At 46.3% G+C, this 25,439-nt stretch overlaps 1 protein-coding gene across 1 annotated transcript; it reads left to right on the forward strand.

Moving 5' to 3' along the window:
* Positions 1 to 16,903: 16,903 nt before the first annotated feature.
* Positions 16,904 to 25,435, forward strand: LOC145655795 (isocitrate dehydrogenase [NADP] cytoplasmic-like; the record flags this gene model as incomplete). The annotated part of the gene is made up of 6 exons (XM_081709255.1): positions 16,904 to 17,355; positions 17,504 to 17,633; positions 20,551 to 20,842; positions 23,598 to 23,703; positions 24,623 to 24,800; positions 25,147 to 25,435. Coding segments are annotated over exons 2-6 (987 nt in total), but the record flags the coding sequence as incomplete, so codon positions are not given.
* Positions 25,436 to 25,439: the final 4 nt, after the last annotated feature.

Below are 25,439 nucleotides of genomic sequence, written 5' to 3' on the forward strand. Positions count from 1 at the left end.
TAAAGCTCAGGCAATCATTAGTGTCACCTTACTGACAGAGACCAGAAATAGCAAACTCCTAGAAGCACACCTGATGTGTCTTTTATCACCCAAAAAAACACTGCGTGGATGAATTAGACAGTGATAAACTTGGTATCACTAAGGAGCCTCTAAGTGGACGTGTAGACGTGCAGCTAAAGTCAAATTGTTCTGATGACAAAATTGTCATTTTACGAAGCTGATAAAACTGCCTTGTGCACAGCTGCCAAACTTGACATGTGTTGCCTTTCAGCCACAATGCGAGCGCTGCCTGCCTCGCGACGAGCCATTGTGCCGCCCGAAAAGAATCCTTGCCCCTTCAATTTGGTCGTTTTTGTCGCCTGGCGTAGAGGCGAGAGCAGGAGCTGTCAGGAGGTGGGAGATTGCAGCCAGCGGTAACGAACACAACTGGGGCAGCTCGGCGCGCCGGATCTTATGCGCGGGCGAGGCCATGTCCATCTCTCCTCGGGTTTGCCATGGTAACCTTGCAACGCTCTCGCCTTTGGAGTTGCGCCTTCGCAGGGTAAATCACATCAGAGTGGCTGGCTTAACCACCGTCATTCACACAGTGAATGCAGGGAAATGAAAAATATTTCACAGCCTTCCTTATTCATCTTGGTTCTAATATTAGATCCCAGCATGATGAGGGGAAAAATGCTTTCACTGAGTATTACAGTACACCGAAAACTGCAAATGGATTAGCATCAAACAGGCACGTGGCCTTTATAGACTTCATGGTCTTTATAGACTGCTCTTTCTCTCTAGTCTCTGTACACTCTATTTTGCTTTGATTGGCTCTGAAGTCAGCCCAATTTACTGGAGCCTTCCATATTGATCAGTTATTGAACTGACTTCTTGATACCGATTGCTATTGGTTGATGTCGATTTAGGCTTTCCTTAGGGAGAATCTTTTTGGAGTCTGTGCCTTGCACTGCGCTTCAAACCTTTGAACCTATTATATATTTTAATGATGGAAACACACCTTCCAGCCCATACACGCCTACACGCCGCCTGCCCACCGGGTGGAGCCGTCAGTCACAGCGTAGCGGAACAAAAGAAAACAGACAAGAACTCCGCTGAGCGCAGAACAAAAGGAGAACGAGAAAAATGACAGAATATTCCCCATTATTTATTTTGATTATTCCCCGATGTCTCTCTTCAGAAGCGGATTGTGCTTAGTTTTTTTCAAACTGTGGAAGAAACGTTTAATATATGAATGGTAGCATACTGTTCATTTGTTGGTTATTAGGAAATGACATTTGATGGACTGGTTTGACCAGAAGCAGGTCATAAAATCCCCCCCCGCTTATTTCATAGGAGCTCTCATGGGCGGCGTCTCCCGTTGCACAAGTGATGGCACATGCCGACGTTTCCGACCCACTCATCACCCCCTACAACAGAGTGAATCATCAGTATGGGACCAGGCTCTGTTTTGAGGCCTACACACTGGGTGGGGACAGGCCTCCTGTCCATGCTATTGGGCAGGACAAGAGATGCTTAGCAGCTGAAATAATAACAAGGTCCAGATAAGCGATTTGAGAAGCACGCCCGGCGTTGCTCTGCGAGACTTCCCTTTAAACTCCCTTCTCCGTCAGTGCCTCTCTCTTCCTGACTTGGCGTGTGCCAGGGCCTCCGAGCAGTGCCATGGTTACTGAGAATGCTCGCGACACATCCAGACAGCGGAGTAGCCACAGCCAGGAAACGCAAACATCCCATTACTTAGGTCACAAATTCAGTGTTTACTAGAACAGTAATATTAACATTATTAAGGAGAGGCATATAGACAAAAGCACCAGATCACCTCTTCTGGAGAGTTTCCACGAAGAGCTAAAGACAAAAAAAAAAGGTTGCAGGGAGACTCTAAGAGGAAAGAACGAGTGTTTTCTGGAGCGTTTGTCTTTTAGAAAACACAACCGCGGGTCAAGGCAAGTTAACTTTGTGCTTAACCGCGGCACCACAGAATTACAAACATCCCTCAACCTTTTCCAGAAACAGTAAAAACTAGGAAACCAATCCTGGATTCGACCCAAAACACACAATGAGCGGCACGATTTGCACCAAGCCTGCTGCTGTTCTGTGGAGGAGAGCAGGTAATAACGAAGGCTCGTTTGAGCTAATGTTCTTGAGCAGCGAGACAGCACTTATCAAATGGTTGGCTGCTGGCAAAAAGCTGCAGGCACAAATAGGTCTACCAAGAAGAGGCCCCATTTCTTTTCCAGAATTACATGTGAAAAGAGCACATCCATCTGCTGACTAATACACCATTATAGAGCACAAATAGCCCCCGGTCAGCGCTCGTAAGAGCAGGAAGAGTGGCGGGTGGGATATGTCGAGCACTGGAACTGTTTCCACTAAAGTCATGCTTGATGGAAAAATCACAGTTTATACAAAAATGACTATGATCCAGTGCAATAAAATGGCAACGGGCAATCATAACCAAAAGTAGAAAATGTACTAGAGGAAGGATGTGTCAAAGCACAGTACAGAAGCATAACGTGCAGGTGACGACACAGAGGAGGTTGATCAACATACTGAGCTAGACCTTGTGAATGCCAGCAGAGAATTCTATTAATAGCATAAATTGTATTTAATTCTAATATGATAACCTGCGTTTCCTGGTATTATTTTCCGGCATACACACACTGCTTAAATGCCTGCTAATGTTGTGTAACTACACTGGTGCTTGTCTACAGCACTGGATTCATTTGACTTATTGTCCTGCACAGAACATAATGTATCACCCATGCAAATATATTCAATCCGAGTTTATTTGGAAAGTACATTTTGAGACAGACATTGTCACAAAGCAGCTTTACAGTATTCCACACAGATATTAAATAGTAAAATAAAATAATAGCTCGACATAAAGGGAGCAGATTAGAGGGTGTAAGATAAACTACAGGCAGCTGGCTGGCATACAAGTGGACATTAGCGCCATGTTCAGGCTGGCCTGTGGATTTATGGAGGCTGCCGGGTTTGTTTCCTTCGCTCAGAGGAAAGCTTTCCTGGGCAGGCACATCCATCACAGTGGGACCCTGGGAGGATCCTTGAAGGAAAGCCAGCCAAGGCGAGCACTTCTGCTCCCCATACCCTGGTGCCATACACACACACACACACACACACAGTCAATATACTGACTGTGGGTTGGTGGAGAAGTGGGATCAGTAAACATACATAAGAAGGCCAAGACAATGAGATAGTGTGGCAGAGATTAAAGGGTCACATCCTTTGATCAGCGCTAGACAGCGATTCGTCTGATCTTCATTTCATGGTCATTACCTGGTCAGTTTAGCGGCGCATGAGGTGAGGTCAGGAGGAGGTTTGGGAGAACGGGAGCGAGGTGCAATCGGATGGAAGATGGTGGAGGAGTGGAGGATGCGAGGCTGTGGAAGTCAGCACACCGGTGCTGCTCTGAACTACCGGCCATGTGCCCCACTCTCCTCATAGCAGAGCCGCCGGGCCGCCAGAACAGATCAACAGGAAAAACGAAAGCCATCAGTGCCCTGTGCTGTTACTATGGCAACAAATAGTCACACCCAGCAACTACCTGCCCCCAGGGACCTTCGCCTTCTTAATTACTGGACTCCTTCCCTGTACAGATATGGAAAGGTGAGGTTCTGCTAATGCCCACTAGGGTCCAGTAGAGTCTGCTCGTCTGGTCTGTGGCCAGTCCTTGTCTGCGGGGATGCTGGAGACGGCTCACCAGTCGTATCTGGCCCTCTGCCACACTGACCATCCTCAGTGCTAAACTGTCTGAATGGCTAGCACATGGCCCCAAAACGACAGCTCGGGGGTGGAAATCGCTGTCCGTTAAGCAAGTGGTGTGGAGAAACAAGTCAAGCCACTTTGGCCAAAGCTAGAGGTGGTCACATGACCATCCTGAACATGTGTTGGACAAGCCAGTGTCCTTTGCTCTGCTGAAGCTGTGTGTGTGTGTGTGTGTGTGTGTGTGTGAGTGTGAGTGTGTGTGTGTGTGTGTGTGTGGGTGTGTGGGTGTGTGTGTGTGGGTGTGTGGGTGTGTGTGGGTGTGTGTGTGTGTGTGTGTGTGTGTGTGTGTGTGTGTGTGTGTGTGTATGTGTGTGGTGTGTGTTCTCACTTTTTTTCTCCTCTTATGAAAGAAAAGGAGACAGATCAGGCACAACCCCTAAGATGGACATGCACACACACGGAAAGACAGCTTACACTGGACAAACATCTATAAAACCGAGCGGGGCAGAAAGCTCAGACAGTCATCTCAGGCACACTATGCTGTTTAATGAAGAGCAAAATGCAGTGTGGGTGCGGAGCCAGGCCAGGATCTACACATCCAACATTAATGTTAATTCACCACGAGACCTCAACCACCACATTGAGCAGCTTCTTATAAAATACATTATTCAAATCATAGACCATTCACAAATCACTAATAATTCTAAAGGCTTGCGTTCTCAAGCTAGTCTCTCAAATCCCAGCTGACTAGCAGGACAATAATTAGGCTTTATATGGTTGTAAAACATGGTCTGTCAAGAAGCAACCAACTTTACTCCATCAGTTATACTGTATCTGTTCTAATTCATGGTGCCAAGTTAACCTTGATTGTAGCCCTTATGGGTTTTGCACTGACATCAGCTCGGCTCATGGAAACAGAACAGAATGCTGTGAAAATACCTGAGGAACCACACAGGCGATGCTCACTCACACTGAGCAGCGTTTACTCAGGTGTTGCCGATCATGTGACCCTCAACCAGGTATCAGAACTAAGATCAGGCACCAGAAACAGGTCTCTTGCCGCGGGCGTGGCTCAGACGTTCAGACGTTCTCCAGGCTCATAATTAGCGAGTGCCAAATAAATATCACGCCTGCCAGTGGAACAGAAGGTATGAGCATGCTAAACACAAAATCACTCCACAGTAGAGGCCAGCATACCATTGGATACCAATTAGCCGCGCGATCGCTTTTGAAACCATAATTCATTGCTGACAGCTCTGTGTACGAACAGTCCCAGCTAATACATATAATTTGAAAATTACTGTACAATATTTCATGTTGAAGGACCAGCAGTGTTGTTAAGAAGGTAATACAGTCAAGTGTGGACGCAATGGCACGAGAGGGGAAGTGTTTGAAAACAGCAGTGCTCACTAAGCATTATCACTAAGACAAGCACTGTGTCCACTGTATTCTATACCTTTACATTTATAGCATTTATCTGACACTTTTATCCAAAGTGACTTACAATTAAGACTGAATACAACTTTGATTAACTTTACAGTTACTTTGAGTAACTGTCTTGCTCAGGGGCCCGACAGTGGAAACAGTAGCAGTGGTGGAGCTTGAACTGGCATCCTGATTACTAGTCAAGTACACACACTAGTCAAGTGCCCACACACACACACACATCTAGGCATCTAATGTACCTCAGCGGAATATGGAGCTGGTGCCTGAGAGAACAAATTTGGTTTGAGAGTCTTGATTCTGAATACAGAACTGATTATAGATACGTCCGACAGCCATATCTAGAAAATCCTTGAAGGAAACACAGGAACACAGACCGAGTGAGCAGAGCAAAGGCTGTGCTGATAAGAAATACGGCTAGTTATGTAGGACTGCATATATCAGATCCACAACGTGCTTTCAAGATCTTTAAAGATAAAATCGCATCCTGAAGGTCATACGATCTTTCAGGCTGTGCGCCGCACTAGCTGTGCCATTTGCTGTCGTAAAACCGACCACGGAACAGTTTATGGCGGTCTCAATGGAGCGGAGGTGTTTAATAAAAGTGCTTCATCAAACTCCTTCTTCTGAGTTCAATTTCCAGCCTGATTTGCAGAAGCCCTGATTCAGCAGAAGACCACAGAGAAGAGGTCCAGGAGCCTGGGTCGGCCCTCACGCAGGGCTCTCTTCCATCCGCCCACCGCTCAGAAGCCAAAGGGATTTCTAAGTCCACTCTACCATGTCTGAGTCATCAGTAAACAGGCTAGGCCAGACAGAAAGAAACGCCCAGGAGATGGAGACACCGCATACCAGGACTGTCATTTTGCAGCAGTTCTTAAACTGGGTATTAAGCTTCTGTCTCTCGCTTCCTCACACACACACACACACACACGCACGCACACACACACACACACTTGTGCTACGCTTTATTAGAAAGGTCATAATCATTACATAATGCTTTGTTACACCAATCCTCAGACAAATTATGTTTGGCTTAGAAGAATAGCAGATTTACAAATTGTTTTATGGAAATTTCTTCTGTGGCATATCTGAATAAAAGAAGGCTTTTTGTTATTTAAACAGACATCTGTCCATTTTCATCATTTACTTGACAGGCATACCATATTTAGCTGACATTTAAACTTATAGGAACACAATCGGTCAAATCTGGCTTGCTTTGGGGTATTTGTGACAATAAATAGCCATAATAAGTAACTAAATCACATGGCCTGAAGCCATAACTGTGAACATCACCCTTAAAGTGTGATGTATTACTGAGGCTAATTAGTCTGCCAATTTATGATGCAAAGTCCATGAGTCATGGGTTAAAAGCCAGACAGTGCATTCTGGCCTTGGGTGAGCATGGGTAATGTAGGCAGGGCTCACGCAACGGTCCTCTCTACTATTACAACTGCTGTGTAATTAATGTACATAAAGCCAGAGAGAGAATGAGAGAGAGAGAGAGAGAGAGAGAGAGAGAGAGAGAGAGAGAATGAGAGAGAGAGAGAGAATGAGAGAGAGAGAGAGAGAGAGAGAGAGAATGAGAGAGAGAGAATGAGAGAGAGAGAGAGAGAGAGAGAGAGAGAGAGAGAAGAGAGAGAGAGAGAGACAGAGAGAGAGAGAGAGAGAGAGAGAGAGAGAGAGAGAGAGATGGATGGGTGTTATTGACAACCTGAAAAATCTACCATAGATTAAATCAATTACTTCACAGTTTCATTATAGAATTTCATTATAGAATTTCATTACAAAGTTTCATTACAGAGTTTCATTCACATGTGCTTTGGATGTATGTGACCAGTGCTGCGTCATTACAAAAACCAGAATTTACTCCATTTTTATTCAACTGTTTCAAAACAATTCAAAAGAATATGTGGGTAGTTTATTTTTAGCCATGGTGCTTCTTTTTGGATTTCTAATTTATGAAGGAAGAATTCACAATTAATCTTTTATTTTGAAAGGAGACGATATATTTCTAGAATTTTTACTTTCATCAGTGACAGCATGGTTCCAGTGGTGCCGTTTCAAATCAAATAAACACAAGTAGCCAACGCGCCAACGTGCCCAACGCTGACGTTGGGTTTCCCCTCTTCCATGGAGTAAAGACAGTGTCGCATGTATTGCTTTGTTCCTTTGACGGTGACAAAATCAGCATGGTAAAGGGGGCGGGGGGGCGCAATCTATACACGTAAGAAATAGAGGGAAATACATTTGTACTCCATACAGCTCAGGACAGCTAAGCAACTTATTACTCAGACGGCCAGCAAGCACTGCTGACATGAATTATTCCTGACAGTATTTCAGGTGTAACTTCAATATTCATTATTCCACTAGGCTACTTAATCCAGCCAGGAACTTGTGTCAGCAGTCCAGTTTTCAAGAATCCACTGGCCTCATGTCAGGAATACCTTTTTTGTGTGTGTATATCTTAGTGATCAGGGCACTGTTTCACTACTGTAGCGTTAAGATCATTTTATACGTGTTTCATGTAATACTTGCTCTACTATTTAAAGATGATCTTTGTTTTAAAATGCTATCAAGAAACCCAGCACAGATTCTTTTGGTATTTTGGTATTTTTGTTAAGCTTTGGTTGAGGGGCTCATCTTCTGTTTTAGAGAGTTAAGTTGTAGTCTTAAGACAACATTAATATTCATGTGCTTTTGAGGACCATGGATTAGGTGTGGTCAACTGGACCTGAATGTTAGCTCCACAGGAGAGCACAGGAGAAAGAGGAGGAGAGATGACTCACAAGCAAGGACTCCAATAACTCAGGGCCTGTAATACTTGTGATCACATGAACAAGGAGTTTGACACATATGGGCCCATGAACCAGATGAGATATGGAAGTAAAAATGATACAGAGCTGATCATATTTTCCACCAAGGGCAGACTAGATGACCATCACCTGCCCTGAAGCAGGCTAAGAGAGAGAGAGAGAGAGAGAGAGAGAGAGAGAGAGAGAGAGAGAGAGAGAGAGAGAGAGAGAGAGAGAGAGAGAAGAGCAATGGTCATTCCACTCTCCCTCTCTCAGCAGTTCCTTTGCCTTTGGCCGGAGAGTGTCACGGAAGATTGCGCGCACACACGGGTCCTTTGAGATTAAATAATTACTAGCTGAAAGGAAGCCAGGCCTTCCGGCCTTGATGTGTCCTGAGGCCCTGCCCCCGGTTCACGGAGCCTACCTCTGATTCCCCCCACAAACCCCCTTTAATTCTCGTTCCCATTAGTCCCGCAGTGGACTGGCACATCAGTTAGCCCTTTTTCGCTCGGGCTATGAAGAACCTCTGCCTCCTTCACGCTCAAGGGTGAGCCTGACACTGCTTAGCCTGCTAGCGTGGCTGGCATAGCTTTCTAAGTTCTGTGCAGAGTTCTGTTTATCTCTCTCATTTGAGCCAGTCTAGACGGTTGGTCCCAATTTGCACAAAAGACTCTCTAATGCTACTGACCCATCTTGCCAAGCCCCTTTACACCTTCTGCTATTTCTGTGTGGGCTAAAAAAAACACCTCCAGAGGCTTTACTCCGAACGGCACGTTAAAACAAACGACCTGAAATAAGGCAGACCATTTTGTGGCAATATTGAATATCCATGCAAGGACAGCGGCAAAGAGATATTGTGGTGTTTCCTAAGCTCAGCTGCCAGTCTTTTAAAAGCAGCACAGAGACGAGCGTGTAGGCGGCCCTGTGCACCCTCGTTGACCCATGCAGCGATGACCCAGCTCCAGGGCTTGCTCTTTGTCTGTGGAGGTGTAATTTAAGAAGATGGTGGATTAGGGTGTGTTGCTGCATTGTGAGGTGGGAGCTGTGCACACTTCATGTTTCAGCACCATCCACAACAGCATGTAAAGCACAAGACACCATTTACCGCCAAACCAGATAGTAAATGAAATACCGTCCAGTGGGCCCATGTGGCTATATAGGTTTTAACACTTCATTTACACTGTGAATGGACTGACATGGAAAAATGTCACAAGGTTACTAATGATCTCTCACTAATGTTGGGCTCAAAGCCCTGATCCCCCCTCCCATCTTTCCCCACCAATTTGTACTTTCAAATTTCTGATGCAAGCAACTTTCACACTGTTGATTTAAGAAGCAACCGCGAACAAAACCGGATGACCTAGCAGCTGGCGAGGTGATCGATGTCATAAACCTGTTGGTGCCAGAACCCTGAAAATGGGTTTTTAAAGGAAATAAATACACGAGGCATAACCAATGTGCAAAACCACTGCATACAAATGGGCAGTGGTCATAAGCAATGAATTCTGGAAATTAGGATTAGGATTCTTGAATTTTGTATGATAATTTTAAAGCTTGACAGATGGCAACTATAAACATAATGTCAGCCATTATAAACATGACATCAAGCAACTATAAACATGACATCAGCAACTATAAACATGACATAAAGCAACTATAAACATGACATCACCAACTATAAACATGATGTCAGCCATTATACACATGACATCAATCAACTATAAACATGACATCAGCAACTACAAACATGACATCACCAACTATTAACATGACGTCCACTGTTATAAACATAACATCAAGCAACTATAAGCATGACATCATCAACTATAAACATGATGTCAGCTGTTATAAACATGACATCAAGCAAATATAAACATGACATCAGCAACTATAAACATGACATCACCAACTATACACATGATGTCAGCAACTATAAAAATGACATCAGCAACTATAAGCATGACATCAAGCATTGTGCAAAAAAAAAGAAAAAAAAGAAAAAGAAATCTATTGCATTTACTCAACAGACCGTTGCTTAGTGGACTAAGCAGTGGTATTGTTTCAACATCTCTAAATGCAAATATTAATTTATAAAATTGAAGTGATCTAGTGCAGGGTAGTATATTCAATGGTTCCTCACTCCTTCAAGGAGAATCGGTAATTCAACTATGCAGAACTTTTCCTCTGTTTACAAAACCTGCAAAAAGCACTACAAAGGCCAGCTCAGCTGCAGACAGTCATCTTGTGCTGTGGCTAATGGTTGTGTGCCGGAGATGATAATGTCAAAATAATATGCTGTCATCTTGCTGCAGTTTTGTTCAATATGCAGGCTGGTGGCTTATTTTGCAGTTTCAGTCCCGCAAATGTTTCATAACTGTGCCTCGCCTGAGCGGTAATAAAGGGGTGGGGAGCTCTCCTTGTGAGTAATTAGGTTTTATCCCCATAAAATTGCCACAATAAAAGTGCTCCTCTCCTGTTATTGGCAGATGATGGACTAATAAAAGGGACATTATTGGTTAATTTGGAAAGTTATGGCGGGAGATGGGGTTAAGGGTGACGCTACGGTCCTTGTAGCGATTTTTCTTGTGTGGTTGCAAAAAATATTGAATTATTGGCTAAGAGTGGCATGAAGCTCTGCAGTGCACTGAGCTGGGCCCTCGGGGGATATTACCTGGACTGGAGTTAGGACTCTGCCCTTGGGCGTGTCCTCCAGGTTGTTCATATGCTCTCAGAAAGCCTGGCTTGCTGTCATTCCTCCTGGATACTGCCCAAGCCCGGAGAAATACTGCACAACACTTTTGCATGAGCCCTGAACAGCCAGAAATGCAGGGATGGGCAATTTCGAATAACTTTTGTACTCCTCTTTCTAAATTTCCCTTTTCTGAATAAAGTAGTCGTTTGGAAACATGTGTCATTGAGCTCCCTAAACTCAGGGAGCCACACCTGTGCAAATACATCTGCAGTCAGCTACTCGACATCCAAGTAGGAAATCTGCCAAGTGCTAAAATTATTTGGCCATAAACCCTCCTTCCCTGGTGCTGGAGCGCTCTAATGTCTCCTAATGCTCTGGTTTGGGTCTTTACCCCATCCTCACCTAGAACTGCCGCTGCTAAACCCGGCGCCGCCCACGCCATCCACAGCCAATGGCAAAACTCCGCCGAGGAATCAAACAGCAGGGCCGACAGAGGGGTGCCGCGGCAACAACCTGCTCCCAAAACAATGGAGCTCAGAGCCAGGCACCGGGGGGGCACAGGAGGCAGATCACACCAACAGAGAGGCGGCACTCGCTGTCTGCGTCTTCAAGATCCCCTGAAATGTCCAGCTCCTAAGCATTCGTTAGCGTCTCATTCATCTCCTGTTGCTAATGCTGCTCTGACTACAGCTTTCATTGTAATGCCTTTTACATTGTACTGTCGTTTCACTTTTGTGCACGTTGTATGGCAACGGACCTTGTGTGGCTCATCCCTTTTTAACTTATACAAGACTGTCTAATTGCTCCCTTTTATTAAAAACTCCATAACTGAACGGTTTCTGTGAGAACTGAGTCGTATGTATTACGTCCAAATAAGAAATAAACACGTGAACTGCTACGTTCAGCTGTGTAGTCCATGTTAGTGCTTAGTTCAAAATCCCTTAGAAAAATAAGCGGACAATATCTGAGAGACTACGAAAGAAATTGCCCACTCTCAGCATTGAATGATACAGTTTGGCTCTTCCAGTGAAGGGACGGAGAGCAAGAAAAAGAAATGGAGAGTGTGAAGGACAGAGAAAAACAAGGGACCGTGGAAAAGGACAGGTAGCATCTGACTCGTTCACACAGGTGAGGGGAAACTGGCCAAAATTGCCTCCGTTGGGCTGGAACAAATTCATCTGAGAGCCTGCAGGAATTGTGGAATGATTAAAGTAGAGGAGTGAACCACACACACACACACACACACACACCCACCCACAAGAGGACCATCTGGTGCAAAGACTCTAACCTGATTATTTAGGGACCATCAAAAGGAATATACATAACTAATTTAATAAATATACACAATTATTTTAAGGGGTCGTGTAAATGTTTACATGCTTCCCCAGTCTAAATTAATACAAGAGTTGATCAATTCGATTGATGAAGGGCTGGTAAATCAGATTACCTGAGGGCTCCCCCACCCGCACACCTTTCTTTCTGATTGGTTTTGTTTAACCATGATCAATAACTGAATTACTCCATGTGAAATCTGTCTCTAGATCGTGTGTGTACATTGTAGTGGCAGTTTCATGTGACACAACAGCTATAAACAAGACAGAGGCAGGGTAAAAGTAGAGTGTAAAATGGCCCGTTCTATACGCGAGCACGTCCTAAAGACCTCAGCTGTGCAACAGCTCCTCAACTGCACACGGTCATTTCCATTCCGCGTCTCTCGGCCTGAACTTATTGTAGGATCAGTTGGTAAGATAAAGGTCTGTTGATAAACATGTACACATGCTACAACAATTACATTATTACACTACATTATTATACTAAATTATTCTAATAGTATAGCTGTCAACTCATTGCTTTCCAGGGGGCCTTTAGAGTTGTGAGTGCCTGACTTGTGGTCACACTTATGTTATCCATCGTCAACCAGGATTTTCTGGTTGCCCAGTTTGTGAAACTGTCCAGCAGTTCTAACAAGGCTACACTGCTTTCTCAGACAAAGAACCTCCACTGCTATCCTCAGAGTGACTGGGAGTGACACCACTGCCTACTTACTCAACAAGGACTCAACCACAACCCTATTAATTTCTCATTTGTCATTCGGAGACTTAACGAGGGTTTCAATGAGTGTGTGTGTGTGTGTGTGTGTGTGTGTGTGTGTGTGTGTGTCTGATGCACTTATTTGTTTTTCCACCGTTTCTTCTGGTGCTCTGCTTTTGAGTTCTGACAACGGAGTGTCCCTGTTCTGCACTGAGCGCAAAGCGGGTAAAATCCTGACACTAGCGTGTGAGTTAATTACAATGACTGCTCTTCTGCTGCTGGAGGTGTGTAATTAGCCGCGTGCGTGCGCGACTCAAAAGGGGCTCGCCTGCGTTTACGCACTCACAATTATGCTGATCATTCGGCATGAGCCAAGGTCCGGATGTGGATGGGTGGGGAGGGGGCTTTTTTGCTTTTCTTTTGATAGTTCCCCAAGGCAATCAATGTGCCTTGAAAGCCGAGTGCGGTGTTAACAGGTTTAGGGGTTAAATGTATGCAGCGCAATTAAAGGTCTCAGAATGCACGTACTGGGGGGAGGGTTTGCTCTGGTACAGTGACAGACGTGGATGGAGTGACTAGCTTTCACCAATTACACGTGACACTGTGGGCCAATCCATGTCTTTCATTGCAGTAGCAATCAATGTAGCATTTCTTAACTGTAGAATGCAGTCGATAATTAATTCAGTCACAAGTTTAATGTTTGGATGTATCTCTAGGAGAGAAGAGATAACACAAAGGCTCAAAGACTGACAGCTGGCATTGGATCCTGCTGGCTGAGATGAGCAGATTCACTGTTTTTCGGCACTCTGTAGCTGCACTTTTAAAAGACTTGAACTGTGCTCCTTTTTTCTCCCAGTGGCCCCCAAACAGCCAAACAGCCTTCATCCTGGGTCACTTTCTCAGTCTGTCCTACAGTCACTATTTTTGGCCAGGAAGAGTCAAAAGACTTTATCAATAGTCTGCAACAACATGCACAACACAGGTCTGTCCTTGACAAAAACAGATCAGCGGTCGTGCAGAAGAAGTTGTGCATGGAGCTGTATACGACGTGTGAACGCGTGGGCAGGTGGAACGCCGAGGCGGCTCGTGACAAAAACGTGCAGGCCTAAACGGGCAACTCCGCGCTGCACATGCGCAGACTAATGGCGAGGTGCTGTTTTCCTGGATAAAAATGTCTTTTCATACACGGTGAAAGTTGAAAGTTCTTATCTTAAGGTCACGATGCCATTTGCGGTTCCCTCCCCCTCTCCCTACATTAGTAAGGGTTTGTCTGCCTCTAATTACCAATCAAACACAAATATCCCCGCAAACGGAGCTGAAGCGCGTGCTCTGCCTGCGCCGTTACCAGCGCGGAGGCGCGAGGAGTTTGAACCGGCCTTTGGCTCGTGCATTCCCCCGTTACTGGCTGCTTTTTCCAGACCGACACGCATCACTGGTTTGGGGAACGCGCGTCCGACGAGCGTGCTCCACATTCTTCGCACCGCGCAGCTCGAGTCGCCGTCGTTGTATGTGAGATGCGCTCGGTCCGCGACACCCTCCGCCCACACCCACCCCCCCAACCGCGCGCCAAGAGACGCACACGGCCGGTTACTCATCCCTTCTGCTCAAAGATACATCGCTGGGCGTGCGAAGTGTTCAGGAGTGTGGAGTGTCTGGAGCAGCCAGGAGAGGCGCAGCGCCTTGCATGGTAAAGCTGCAGCGCGCTGGGACTGGCACACTCGTCCGAGTGCGCGTTCTGTCCCGGTGACACGGAACTTGCTCGTGAGTGAGGCTTCCCCATGCTTCATATTCTTCTGGTGTCCAGCGCGCAGAACAGTTCAGAGGGGGGGAAAGTTTGAAAATCGACTGTATTGCCAAAAAAGAGAGACCACCGACACATAAACCCTTGAACAGATTCCAAGTTGAACTAAAGTTTCAGTAAAGCAAACGTTCAGAAAAACATGAAAACGCCACGGCTGTGATGACGAACCGGGGACATAAATGAGAAAAGCGTTGGTCAGGAAAATGAAAATGGGACAGACGAGTTGTTTGATAGTAATTATAGGCTGAAACAGAAAATGTATTATAAATATCTGTGCTATTTTAAAGTGTTACCAAGGCCTCTGTAGGCTTATTGAATGATCTCAACCTTAGAGCTTAAAGGCGCATTTGAGAGACATCAAAATTGTCCAAACAACTGGCAGGTGCGCAACCGCCGCTACTTACGGGTGCCGTCGAAACGGGTCGCGATGGTGTCGAGGAACGTGTTCTGCGGAGCTAGCAGACCTCTCATTACCGGCATCCTGGTCCGGGCGGACTGGGTCCTCCTCGCTCGGCGCCCCGGGCCGGTGGAGTCCTGCTCAGCCCCAAAACCCGGTAAGAATCGGGATGTTCCGGGCGCGCATCCTAGCCCCTGGAGGAGCGCCCCGATCCGTGAAACGCGCGGCTCCACTTTGGCAGCGGGGTAGCGACCCCTCAACGGCAAGCCATTATATTCGCCCGGTAGCCACCCCGAATCCTGCAGGACCGACAAAACGCAGATGGACGAATTCACTCTAAAAGAACAGCGTGCAAATCGAAAGCAGGGTGCGCACCGCCCGTGCTCTCGTTCCCGGGAGGCTGGAGTTTGGGGGAGCAGCTGCGCGAACTCCTAACAGCCTCCGAGACGCGAATCCTCTGTGTTGCTTGGTTTCTTTTAGTTGGTACCACCAGCAGATGTGGTGTCACGTGGTGAGCCCTGGGACCGAGCCTTTGTGTGCAGATTGGCAGGACGGTTAGGTGTGCACCCCTCTGTCATGTCCATGACAAGAATGGAAATTATGCTTTTCGGATATCCTGGTCGCTTTTTCATGCCATGCACCAGTATATCAATCACAATGCAAAAGAATAATAAGTTCGATTAAAATGTCATGCATATAATTGTGCGTACATATTAGTGAAGTTACTTTTTCATTTCTCGTTTTATATGCCGTATTATCTATTGCCTATCTAGGCTTAAATAGGCGTACCTACGGTAGACAATGTATTGTTTAGCCGATGTCATGTTCATATATGATACAGCAGATATATGATGTGGTGTTTTTGTCCTGTGCTGGAACACAGTCTACATAATGATGACGTTAAGCGTAAAGGGAATCGTAGTAACCGACGCTGTTTTGTACGCACAATTAAATATGAACAAGTGTTAGTAAATCATTTAGTGCAACTGTACCTATAGGGTGTAAAGATGTAGCTAAAGTGTATCAGGACAGGTTTTGGTATAGAGGAAGAGGACTTCAAACAACAGCCTTCAAAGACCGCGTCATTTATGCGCTTTTGTTTGGCCAATTTCGTTTGGGCGACTGCAATACCTGTGAAACAGCGACATCTTCCGGTCAAAGAGGAGAACTGCCGTTATGTCCTCTCCCATCACATTGGTGGAGTTTCGGGTACTGAATGGTTCACCTTCTTATGTTCTGCATGGCAGAGTCGCCATTGAAGGGTCCAAACCAGCCGTTTGGTTTGATCCGAGCTTTGCGCTAAGCGAGAATGATGAACTATGGCTTGTTCAAGGAATCCATTGCGTTTTTAGACCTGTTTTGTAGTTACTTAAATTGCATGCCTACCTGGTGTTTATTTGGATGGAAAACTACGATTTTATTTTTTTTTGTAGAAGTAGAGTTATCAGACAAACCTCTACGCTGAATAATATTTCCAGAGAAGCTCTTATACTATGAGTTCAGGGCCTTCAGTTACAGTCATGACCACGGGGGGCGGATTTGCAGCTTGCAAAGTGGGTAAAAGTGTCTATTAATACTGAATCTTATCATCGCGTGTGTGTATCGAAAATGCACATTTTATGTGGGATTCATGGGGATAGGAAGCCGCAATGAAAATCAATATTTTATCAATATTTTTAAAAATCAACATTTTATCTGCAATTTCCACCGAAATAGGGCGGGTCTCTCTGGAGGAGATGCACTCCCGCCCCCAGATTTCATTGGTCCAGCCAAGTTCCGTGTTAGCTTTGATTGCCTGGAGCCCTCTAACGCGGCGTAGGGTTTCACGCCCCGGCCAATCCTATGCTCGGATCCGCGAAAGCCCCGCCTTCCTCTCGAGTCACTTGAAAGGAAGCAGGCGCAGGCTCGCGCGTCCGTCTCGTCCGAGTTAAAGGTAGGGTTCGTCACTGATCGCCTGTGATACGTGTCGCTTGTTTTCTTTTCTTGCTTTTTTAAAAAATCACACTTTAAAAACTTCCCACTTTAAAACTGCCAATTTCCGCAGACTGCAATGAACGGACGCGGTGCGCGCGGCCTATTCTCCAGAGGCGCGCTCGCGCAGCGCCGCTCTTTCGGACGGTTTCGCGAGCCGGTTCCTCGGTGTCGAGGCTATTAGCAGTCGGGTCGCGCCCGCGCGTCCCGGATCGTTGATGGAAGCGCGCGCGCGCGCGCACGCCTCTGCTTTCGAGGGCGGGACGTTCAGCACGAGTCACGAGGGCACGTCGTAGTGCGTGGCGCAGTGTACGGGAAGGGTGATATGCAGGACACGCAGGACACATTTGTTTCGGCGTGATTCGAGCGTCGGCCACACGCACCTGTTGCACAGCCTCGCGGCTTCAGCTCGTGAGGGGTTAAAAGAAGACTCGCGGCATCTCTGGGTGGAATTTACTGAGTCTCAGGAGACTTCATTTAATTTTGCAAAGGCCTTCTTGAGGTGGTGCACTTCGGGATGTTATAAGCTGTATTTATTTTTTCATTGTTTTTATATGTTTGTGCGAAGCACGTTGCATTGTCACTGGTTTGTAAAGTGGTGTATAAATAAACACCCCTTGCTTTCATGAGTGACTGGACTTGTCTTTCAGGTTCCAAAATGTCTGAGAAGATCCAGGCTGGTTCTGTTGTGGAGATGCAGGGAGATGAGATGACCAGAATCATCTGGGAACTCATTAAAGAGAAGCTCATCTTCCCATACCTGGATCTATGCTTACACAGGTGTGTGAGTGTGAGTGTGAGTGTGTGTGTGTGAGTGTGTGTCTGTCTGTGTGTGTCTGTGTGTGTGTGTGTGTGCGTGCGGGTGTGCGTGCGGGTGTGTGTGTATGCGTGTGTGTGTGTGTATGAGTGTGAGTGTGTGTGTGTGTGTGTGTGTGTGTGTGTGTAGGGGATGGTGAAGAGAATTAAATATTTCCAGTAGTATTGTGCACTGTCATGTAATTTACCTGTTAGCACGAACATGTTTGAAGGTGTTACCAAGGTTACACTTGATACTGCATGTAAGCAGGTTGCTGTAATGTCTGGCTGATAATGTTTCACCGTTTAAAGGCGTTCACAGTGACCAGGCTTCTATAGACACATGCCTTTCTGTGTTGTGCAGATCCATATAAACTTTGAGACAGATCAGTCATCTTTGAGGCCATGACATCATATTCAGGTGTTATTTCAGTCTTACCATTTTTGCTCATATTTTGGCATTATTACACACATATTAATTACTTGTAAATAATAGCAAATTAGCAATTCTGATATTTGAGGAAACATCTCATACATACAGAGGGAATTAATAACAGGCAGTAATACTTCTGAGTACAAACTGACCAGCTGGCTGTGTGATGCACCTGTTTGATGTCACCCACCCCACGTGTGTCTGACCTTTAGACTTCGGAGTACTACTGTTGCGCATGTCATATTACAGACACAGAACTGAGCATCTGCACTGTGAGCATATGGTATAAACTTTGTGCTATATGATAATCTCATTGAGAGCAGTGGGGTTTCAATATTTGACATGCATTTCATCTAACCTTTGATGACCGTGTTGATGCACATGTTAGGCAATGTTTTCATTAGAGCTTCTGGTCAGGAGCAGGTAGACTTTGCAGTGTTTCAAGAGCCTTCTGTATCATTTCAGTTCTGACCAGTTACATCCTGCGTTAATGTAGTCATGCGTAAAGGAACTCAAAAATGAAAGTTTATCCTAATGTCCCCCTTCATTATCTATTAACTGGTAACATGGCCACTGAAATGTTGTGTTGCTTGTACTTTGAGGTGATGCTTTATGTTGGCTGTACGGTCTCCTCTTGGCTTGACGTGTTTGGACTTGAATGAAAACCTGGTTTGTTGGGCTACCTGGTGGAAGGACATTGGTCCAGTCTCTTCCCTCATTTGATGTCTTTCAGGTTCGTGTCTGTTTGAACTTGCCTTAGCCAAAGCTGATTTCGGGTAGCAATGCATATTCAAGGACGTGATGGGGTTTGAGGTTTTTAATCAGCGTGGTTGATGCTGCCTTGTGCTCCAACCCTCAGAAGGGCAGGAAAAGCGGGTCAAAGGTCACAGCGACAGAACACAATAGGCAGAACTCATGAACACAGAGCTCAGCAACCTTGTCAAATGTGTCACTTGGCCCAGTGCAGCGTAATGATTGTAGTGCTTCTCTCGTGGTAAGGAATGCAACTACCTGATATGAAATATTGTTGGCATCTCGCTTCTCTCTGAGTGCTTTTGGGGTTTTGTGAAGGATACATTTGCATACAGACTAGGCTTAAGTTCAGTCTTGGGCCCTTGTGCTACTGAGACCGTTTGTGAAAGCACCCAGTGTAGAAGCATCACGTCTGTGTTGTTAAGGTAGGACTGTAACACACTGGCTAAATGCTTTCTGTCATTCTGGGGTTTGATCCCTTATGTTCATAAATATTAAAAGCTTCTTGCTGGCAGGTATTTTGCACGTGTCGAGTTGCGTGTTATTGTAGTGATTTTTATATTCTCTAGGGCTGTGTACAGAATATCGGTACTGCAATATATCACGAATACGCTCCTGTTGATATGGGAATTCGATAATCATGTGTGTCGATATTTATGAACAATTATGTTCTTCACCCAGTGTGAAACTCATGCATTCAAATTTAAGTGCAGTTTTCAAAACATCCAGCAGTGGACGTCTTAAAAAGGAAAAAAAAAGGTTTAGGGAAAATCAACACATTCGTCTGGGAAAAATCATCGAAAAGCAGCTGTTTTCTCTATAGTGGTACTTAGGTTGTCATTTACTTTCCCTATTGATTGTGTGATTGGTTTTTGTTTATTATTATTAACCGCAATACATTAATAACGAATAGTACTTTTGTGAACATTTACCTTAATAAAAGACTGTTAACAGTCTTTTAATAAAACACATTGTAAAGTTATTGCCAAAGCATTTTTCTCTGGCTGTTTTCTCACAAGAGTGCAGAGAGGCAGAGTTCACTGTGCCGTGTACAGCCTCATTTCGCTTTGAGCACAATGGGCCAACTCATACCATTTACCCCAAGGTTTAAGGTGACACTAACCGAAGCTGGCACAATGGCAACACGTGTCCTCTGTCATTAAATGTCGCCAGCGTATGTCAGCCTTTACGTGATGTGTGGTGCTGCCACCTGTCATTCTCGTTTTCAGAAGACAGTGGTCGATGAATGCTGCTTTGGAAAAAGGGCAAACGTCCCAGCAAGAAGTGTGGGTTGGTCCATCTTTTCTCTATCAAATGTAGAAAGAGTATAAAACCAGTTTTTCAGTCGTCGTTTTCCTAGAGGAACCCCACATGTTCACAGGCTCGGTATGCTGGTTACGGGTTAAGCACTAAAAGGCATTTTCTCATTAGTGAATGTAGTTCTTGACTCATTTGCATATGAAGAAGTGCCCCAGAAACTTCACAAAAAAGCCTAGAAAAGAAATGTTTCGAGGCAGCTTATGTGTGAAATGTAGAAGTGTACGATGGAAAAACGGCTGTCACTTTTGCTTTGTGTTCTTTGCGGTGACTGAGACCCGTCGCGCAATCTTGGCCAGTTGCGTTCCAGTAGTGGACTGCGTGTGGAGAGCCGTGAGGCATCATGGGAGCCTTTACGCCACTGTGTGTGCACTTTACCCGCTGTTTCCTCCCTCACAGCTATGACCTGGGCATCGAAAGCCGCGATGCCACCAATGACCGGGTCACCGTGGAGGCGGCGGAGGCAGTGCGACGCTACAACGTGGGCATCAAGTGCGCCACCATCACGCCCGACGAGAAGAGGGTGGAGGAGTTCAAGCTGAAGCAGATGTGGCGCTCGCCCAACGGAACCATCCGGAACATCCTGGGGGGCACCGTGTTCCGAGAGGCCATCATCTGCAAGAATATCCCGCGCGTCGTGCCTGGCTGGACTAAGCCCATCATCATCGGCAGACACGCGCACGGAGATCAGGTCAGGACTGCTGTAGCAGGGACTCGTCTCGGACGCGCCATCCGCACGTAGATGGAGAGTCTGATGTCTATAGTGCTTTAATTAACCTCAGCACACTGTCAGGATTCTGCCCATTGCATTCTGATTGGCTGTCCCCACTTCTGCAGGTTTTTTTGTTGTTGTTCCAGATGACCTGTGTTTCCTGGGGGACTGTTTATATTGTGACTCCATTTTCGAGATTGCTTCCTTCTATGCGTCATGCCAAAATAGCTGACTTGTGATTAGTCGTTTTGCACATCAGTCATATTTCCTTTTCCTACACGCTGTTTCCCACAGGTCTGAGATATCCCAGCAGAATGGGCCAGCATCACCTGCTAGCACACACATGGCCTACAATGACAGTTTAGTGAATATTTTTAGTAATTTCGCATATCTCACTGATCCAACACTTCCCTGCGTATACACCCATAGGACGAGTAAGGCGAGCAGTGTTTGGTGTCGAAACAAGTTTGGTCAGTGCATTTCACCTCACTGCTGACTGCTGTTGTAATTTCCCATCAAATGAACACATTTTTATCATCAAGGCTTCTGCTTTTATTTATTGTCGTTTCACACTAAACGCTGACCTTGGATATCTGTGGTGATCTACGTCTCTGTTCATCGTCCTTGCACAGTGTTCTCTTCAAATGTTCTTGAATGCTTATTTCTACTGAGTAAATGCATGAAACATTAGGGATCTAATTAGTAGCTAAAGATAGTCCATGTCTTTATAACTGCCACAGCCTTGGGAGAAAACATTAAACTCTTTCTTACATTTAGCCAGGACACCTTTGTTGCATCTTGCACTACGGTGAAGTTACTTGTGCTAAATACACTCGAGTCTTGTGGTCAGCTACCGACAGAACATGGTTGGTCTTAGAGTCTGAAACTACTACCAAAGTCAGAGAAGAACTGCACAGTAAGCTCCGTGTTTGTTTGTAAAACGTTTCTCTGCACACTGCAGAGCAGGTGTGATTGTCAAGGGAGCAGCGATGGAAGATTCTCCACTAGAACATCGATAGCGAAATGGCATCATTCTGTCAGAAAAAAAGAGTGGGGAAAAATGCTAAAATGTGTGGCCAAACATACTCTGGTCGTTACGGTACTTGGGTGGCCTGCTCAAGTAGATGTGGGAAACGCTGCTAGTACAGTACGTGGTTCTCACGGATAAGTCTCAGGTGCACAGGCTCCTACTGTTGTCATGCATTGTGTGCAAAACCCAGCGTAAGTAAATTTGTGCGCATGACCTTTGGCAGTACGGTTAACCAACTGATCTTACAATAACTTACCATTTCTACCTTTGTCTTTCCTGTCCTGACTCAGAGGAATACACCTCATACACTCTAACTGGTGTTCTCAGCACGGTCCTCGCCGCTCTACATGAAACGCGCGGGTTTAGCCGTGGGGCATCTCTGCAGTTCAAAGGGTGCAACTTCAAATCTCCACCTCCTTTAGTTACGTGGGCAGCTTTGCAGGAAGCCTTCACTACCACATGCGCGCTGCACCCACCCCCCTGACACACACCCACCCACCTCGCCCAATTAAATCACTGAATAGATTTTGTCAGAAATGGGATGACCCGAGTGAGTCCTCTCTCTGGGCAAAGTTCAGTCAGTATGTGGCCCACGGTGCCCTTTGAACTACAGAACCCACGCAGCGTCCGCCATATGGGTTTGACACGCTGTCCCCCTGCAGCCTTTGTGCTGCGCTCGGGCCATTAGCTGGCCCGGGCTCCAGCCCGCTGTGAGTGCCCTTTGGTCCTGCCCTCGCAGCCCGGATCCTCCCCACAGAACTCAGCTGTACGCTACATCAAAACGAAGGTCCTGCACGTCTGCTGGTCACATCCTGTCCATGATGGTTCAGGGCCTTCGCCTCGACTTGCCGTCCCACCAGGGTGAACCAGACTTGGAGAACTCCCTGTGGGAAGAATGGAGGGTGTGTGGATGGGGACCGCATGATTACAGGCGTGGTGCCGGTGAACAGCATGGGTCAAGGCGCATCGCACAGTGGGCAGCTGCTTGCTTTTCCATGGATTGCTGTCCGTTGGCTCGCTGGGCTTGGAATTGACTTTCAGAAGGTCATCCGATGGTTGCGGCATGTGTTTCATAAATGGACCAACATCGGGTTGTCGGGAATTACAAAACACAGCTCTGCATAATCTGGTCTGGGCATTTTTGTTTGGGCCTTACTACTCCCCAGATTAGGTTATGGCCAGATGCAGCAGACATGGTCCTTCTGGAGGTCCATGAGCATTGGCGTAGCACAAACGTCTGGGGGACCAACACAAGAGGCAGGGTGGGAGACCCTTTGAAATGTTTATTATTTTTAAAATTTACATTCACCTCCTGAATGATGCTGTGCAGGGTGGAACGACATGCCCCCTCGTTGCCAGAAAGGGTCACATCCGTTTATTTTAGGGTTCTAGACTCGGTCTTGGGTAGGTGAGCTTGTTGCGAAGGCTCAGGTGCATGACTGCATGGTAACTGCTAATAACGTCCTCGCGCACTCAGGCCAGTCTCTAGCCCTTTCTAGTTGTGATTTAAAACGCACAATGAACCGGTTTAACCATCCTATTCTTTATTGGTCTTTAAAGGATCTGTTAATTAACCTACGATAGCCTCTGAGGTCTGAGTGGAAGCTTGATTCAGGCACTAGATGGCACTCTTATCCTTTTAAGACCGCAGTCACTCCACAGTTCCCCGGCATGACAACCCGCATTTCCTCCCTCCTGTTTCAGTACAAGGCCACGGATTTTGTTGTACCTGGCCCTGGACGTGTGGAGATGACCTACACGCCGAAGGACGGAGGAGAGCCCCTTAAGTTCGTTGTCCATGATTTCCAAGGTATGACATTCAGAAGAACAAAGGGTTTGCATATACTCCATTTTGGTCCAGTTACAATTCGGGTAGCTCACTACTCCAGTGCGCTGCTGTGTTTTGCCTCTCCTGTTACTGTACTTCCAAGTAACCCAGAATGCACCACTGGCTCCCAGTCCTACAGCACGGCATGATGCAAGCACGTTCCCTGTACAGACAGCCTGTTACTTGAGCAAGCGCTGTGTTTACCTTCTCAGTAATACAGTGTGTGAGTCTCTGTTTGTCTGTACCTCAGCCCACTTTGAGCAAACAGTGTGGTAATTAAATATGAATTTTGCATACATTTGGACAGGCCAAGGGTCAGACCGATGTACGGAGAGCTGGTGCATTGCCAGTTAAATCAGGTTAATCATTAAGCAGTGTGAGGTGGTCCTTAACTGCACAGGTCTAGACTGACTGAGCATGCACGCTCTACGAACAAACGTGTGAGGGTAATCAGGTTCCTCAGCCTTTGACAGGACCGTGGTGACTTCACATTTCAGTTCAGCCAGTTCTGTAGGGTGATAAAAGCCCCCTTGCAAAAAAAACCCCCACATCAGCCATTTCCCCTTTTTGTGTAATCAGTTATTTTAGTTTTTCATTTTGTACAGTTTACCATTACCGTACCATGAACATAGATGGTTTTTCGTTGCGAGGCCTCGGTTGAGGGAGGGAGAGCGTTGTGGGAGGTTCTGCACAGGCTGGAACATTACTGATGCCAAGTTAAGTTCCCATGACTCAACATCCCAGAAAAGGCAGGGTCCCTGTAGGATGTTGGACAGGGTATCTCTCTGTATGCTCTCCCCGAGGCGAGAGCGTGGCGGTCGTGGCCTTGACCCCAGGTTGTGATGGCAGACTCCTGACATGCCTTCACCCCATCCCAACCCGCCTCTGGGACCGTTGGCAGGTACCGGTGGGATCGCTATGGGCATGTACAACACGGACCAGTCCATCCGGGACTTTGCTCACAGCTCCTTCCAGATGGCGCTGTCCAAAGGCTGGCCTCTCTACCTCAGCACCAAGAACACCATCCTGAAGAAGTACGACGGGCGCTTCAAGGACATCTTTCAGGAGATCTACGAGAAGTAAGCCCGCTGTTCAACAACACACACAAAGACCGTTACATATGCTGTTACAGGAACGGAGGCAAAAGCCAGAGAGACATTTAGAGCAGCATTTACGTTCAGATTTGTTTTGCTTTATAAACATGGTGATCCACGAAATTTGGATAGTAGCCCAGAGTGGTTATAGGACACATTACATTAGACAATAGAAACTTTAATGCTGAGAAGCCAAACAAGTACATAAATGTACATTATCCTGATGTGTGTGTGTGTGTGTGTGTGTGTGTGTGTGTGTGTGTGTGTGTGTGTGTGTGTGTGTGTGTGTGTGTGTGTGTGTGTGTGTGTGTGTGTGTGTGTGTGTGTGCAGGGAATACAAGGCTCAGTTCGAGTCTAAGGGCATCTGGTATGAACACAGACTGATTGACGACATGGTGGCCCAGGTCATGAAGTCTGAGGGTGGCTTCATCTGGGCCTGCAAGAACTACGATGGAGATGTACAGTCCGATTCTGTGGCCCAGGGTAGGACCGACCGCCGCACGCACACACACACGTTGCGCGCACGCCCTCGTACACCATCCTTCCTCACGCCTTGGTTAGAATTCTCCACGAGGAAAGCGTGTGAAGGGACACTTTCCCAGTGCTGTGGGTGTTCAGTTTGCC

This window comes from Electrophorus electricus, unplaced genomic scaffold (assembly GCF_041902795.1).
Source record: "Electrophorus electricus isolate QZ-2024a unplaced genomic scaffold, ASM4190279v1 Scaffold345, whole genome shotgun sequence".
In the NCBI taxonomy this organism is placed as follows: Eukaryota; Metazoa; Chordata; class Actinopteri; order Gymnotiformes; family Gymnotidae; genus Electrophorus; species Electrophorus electricus.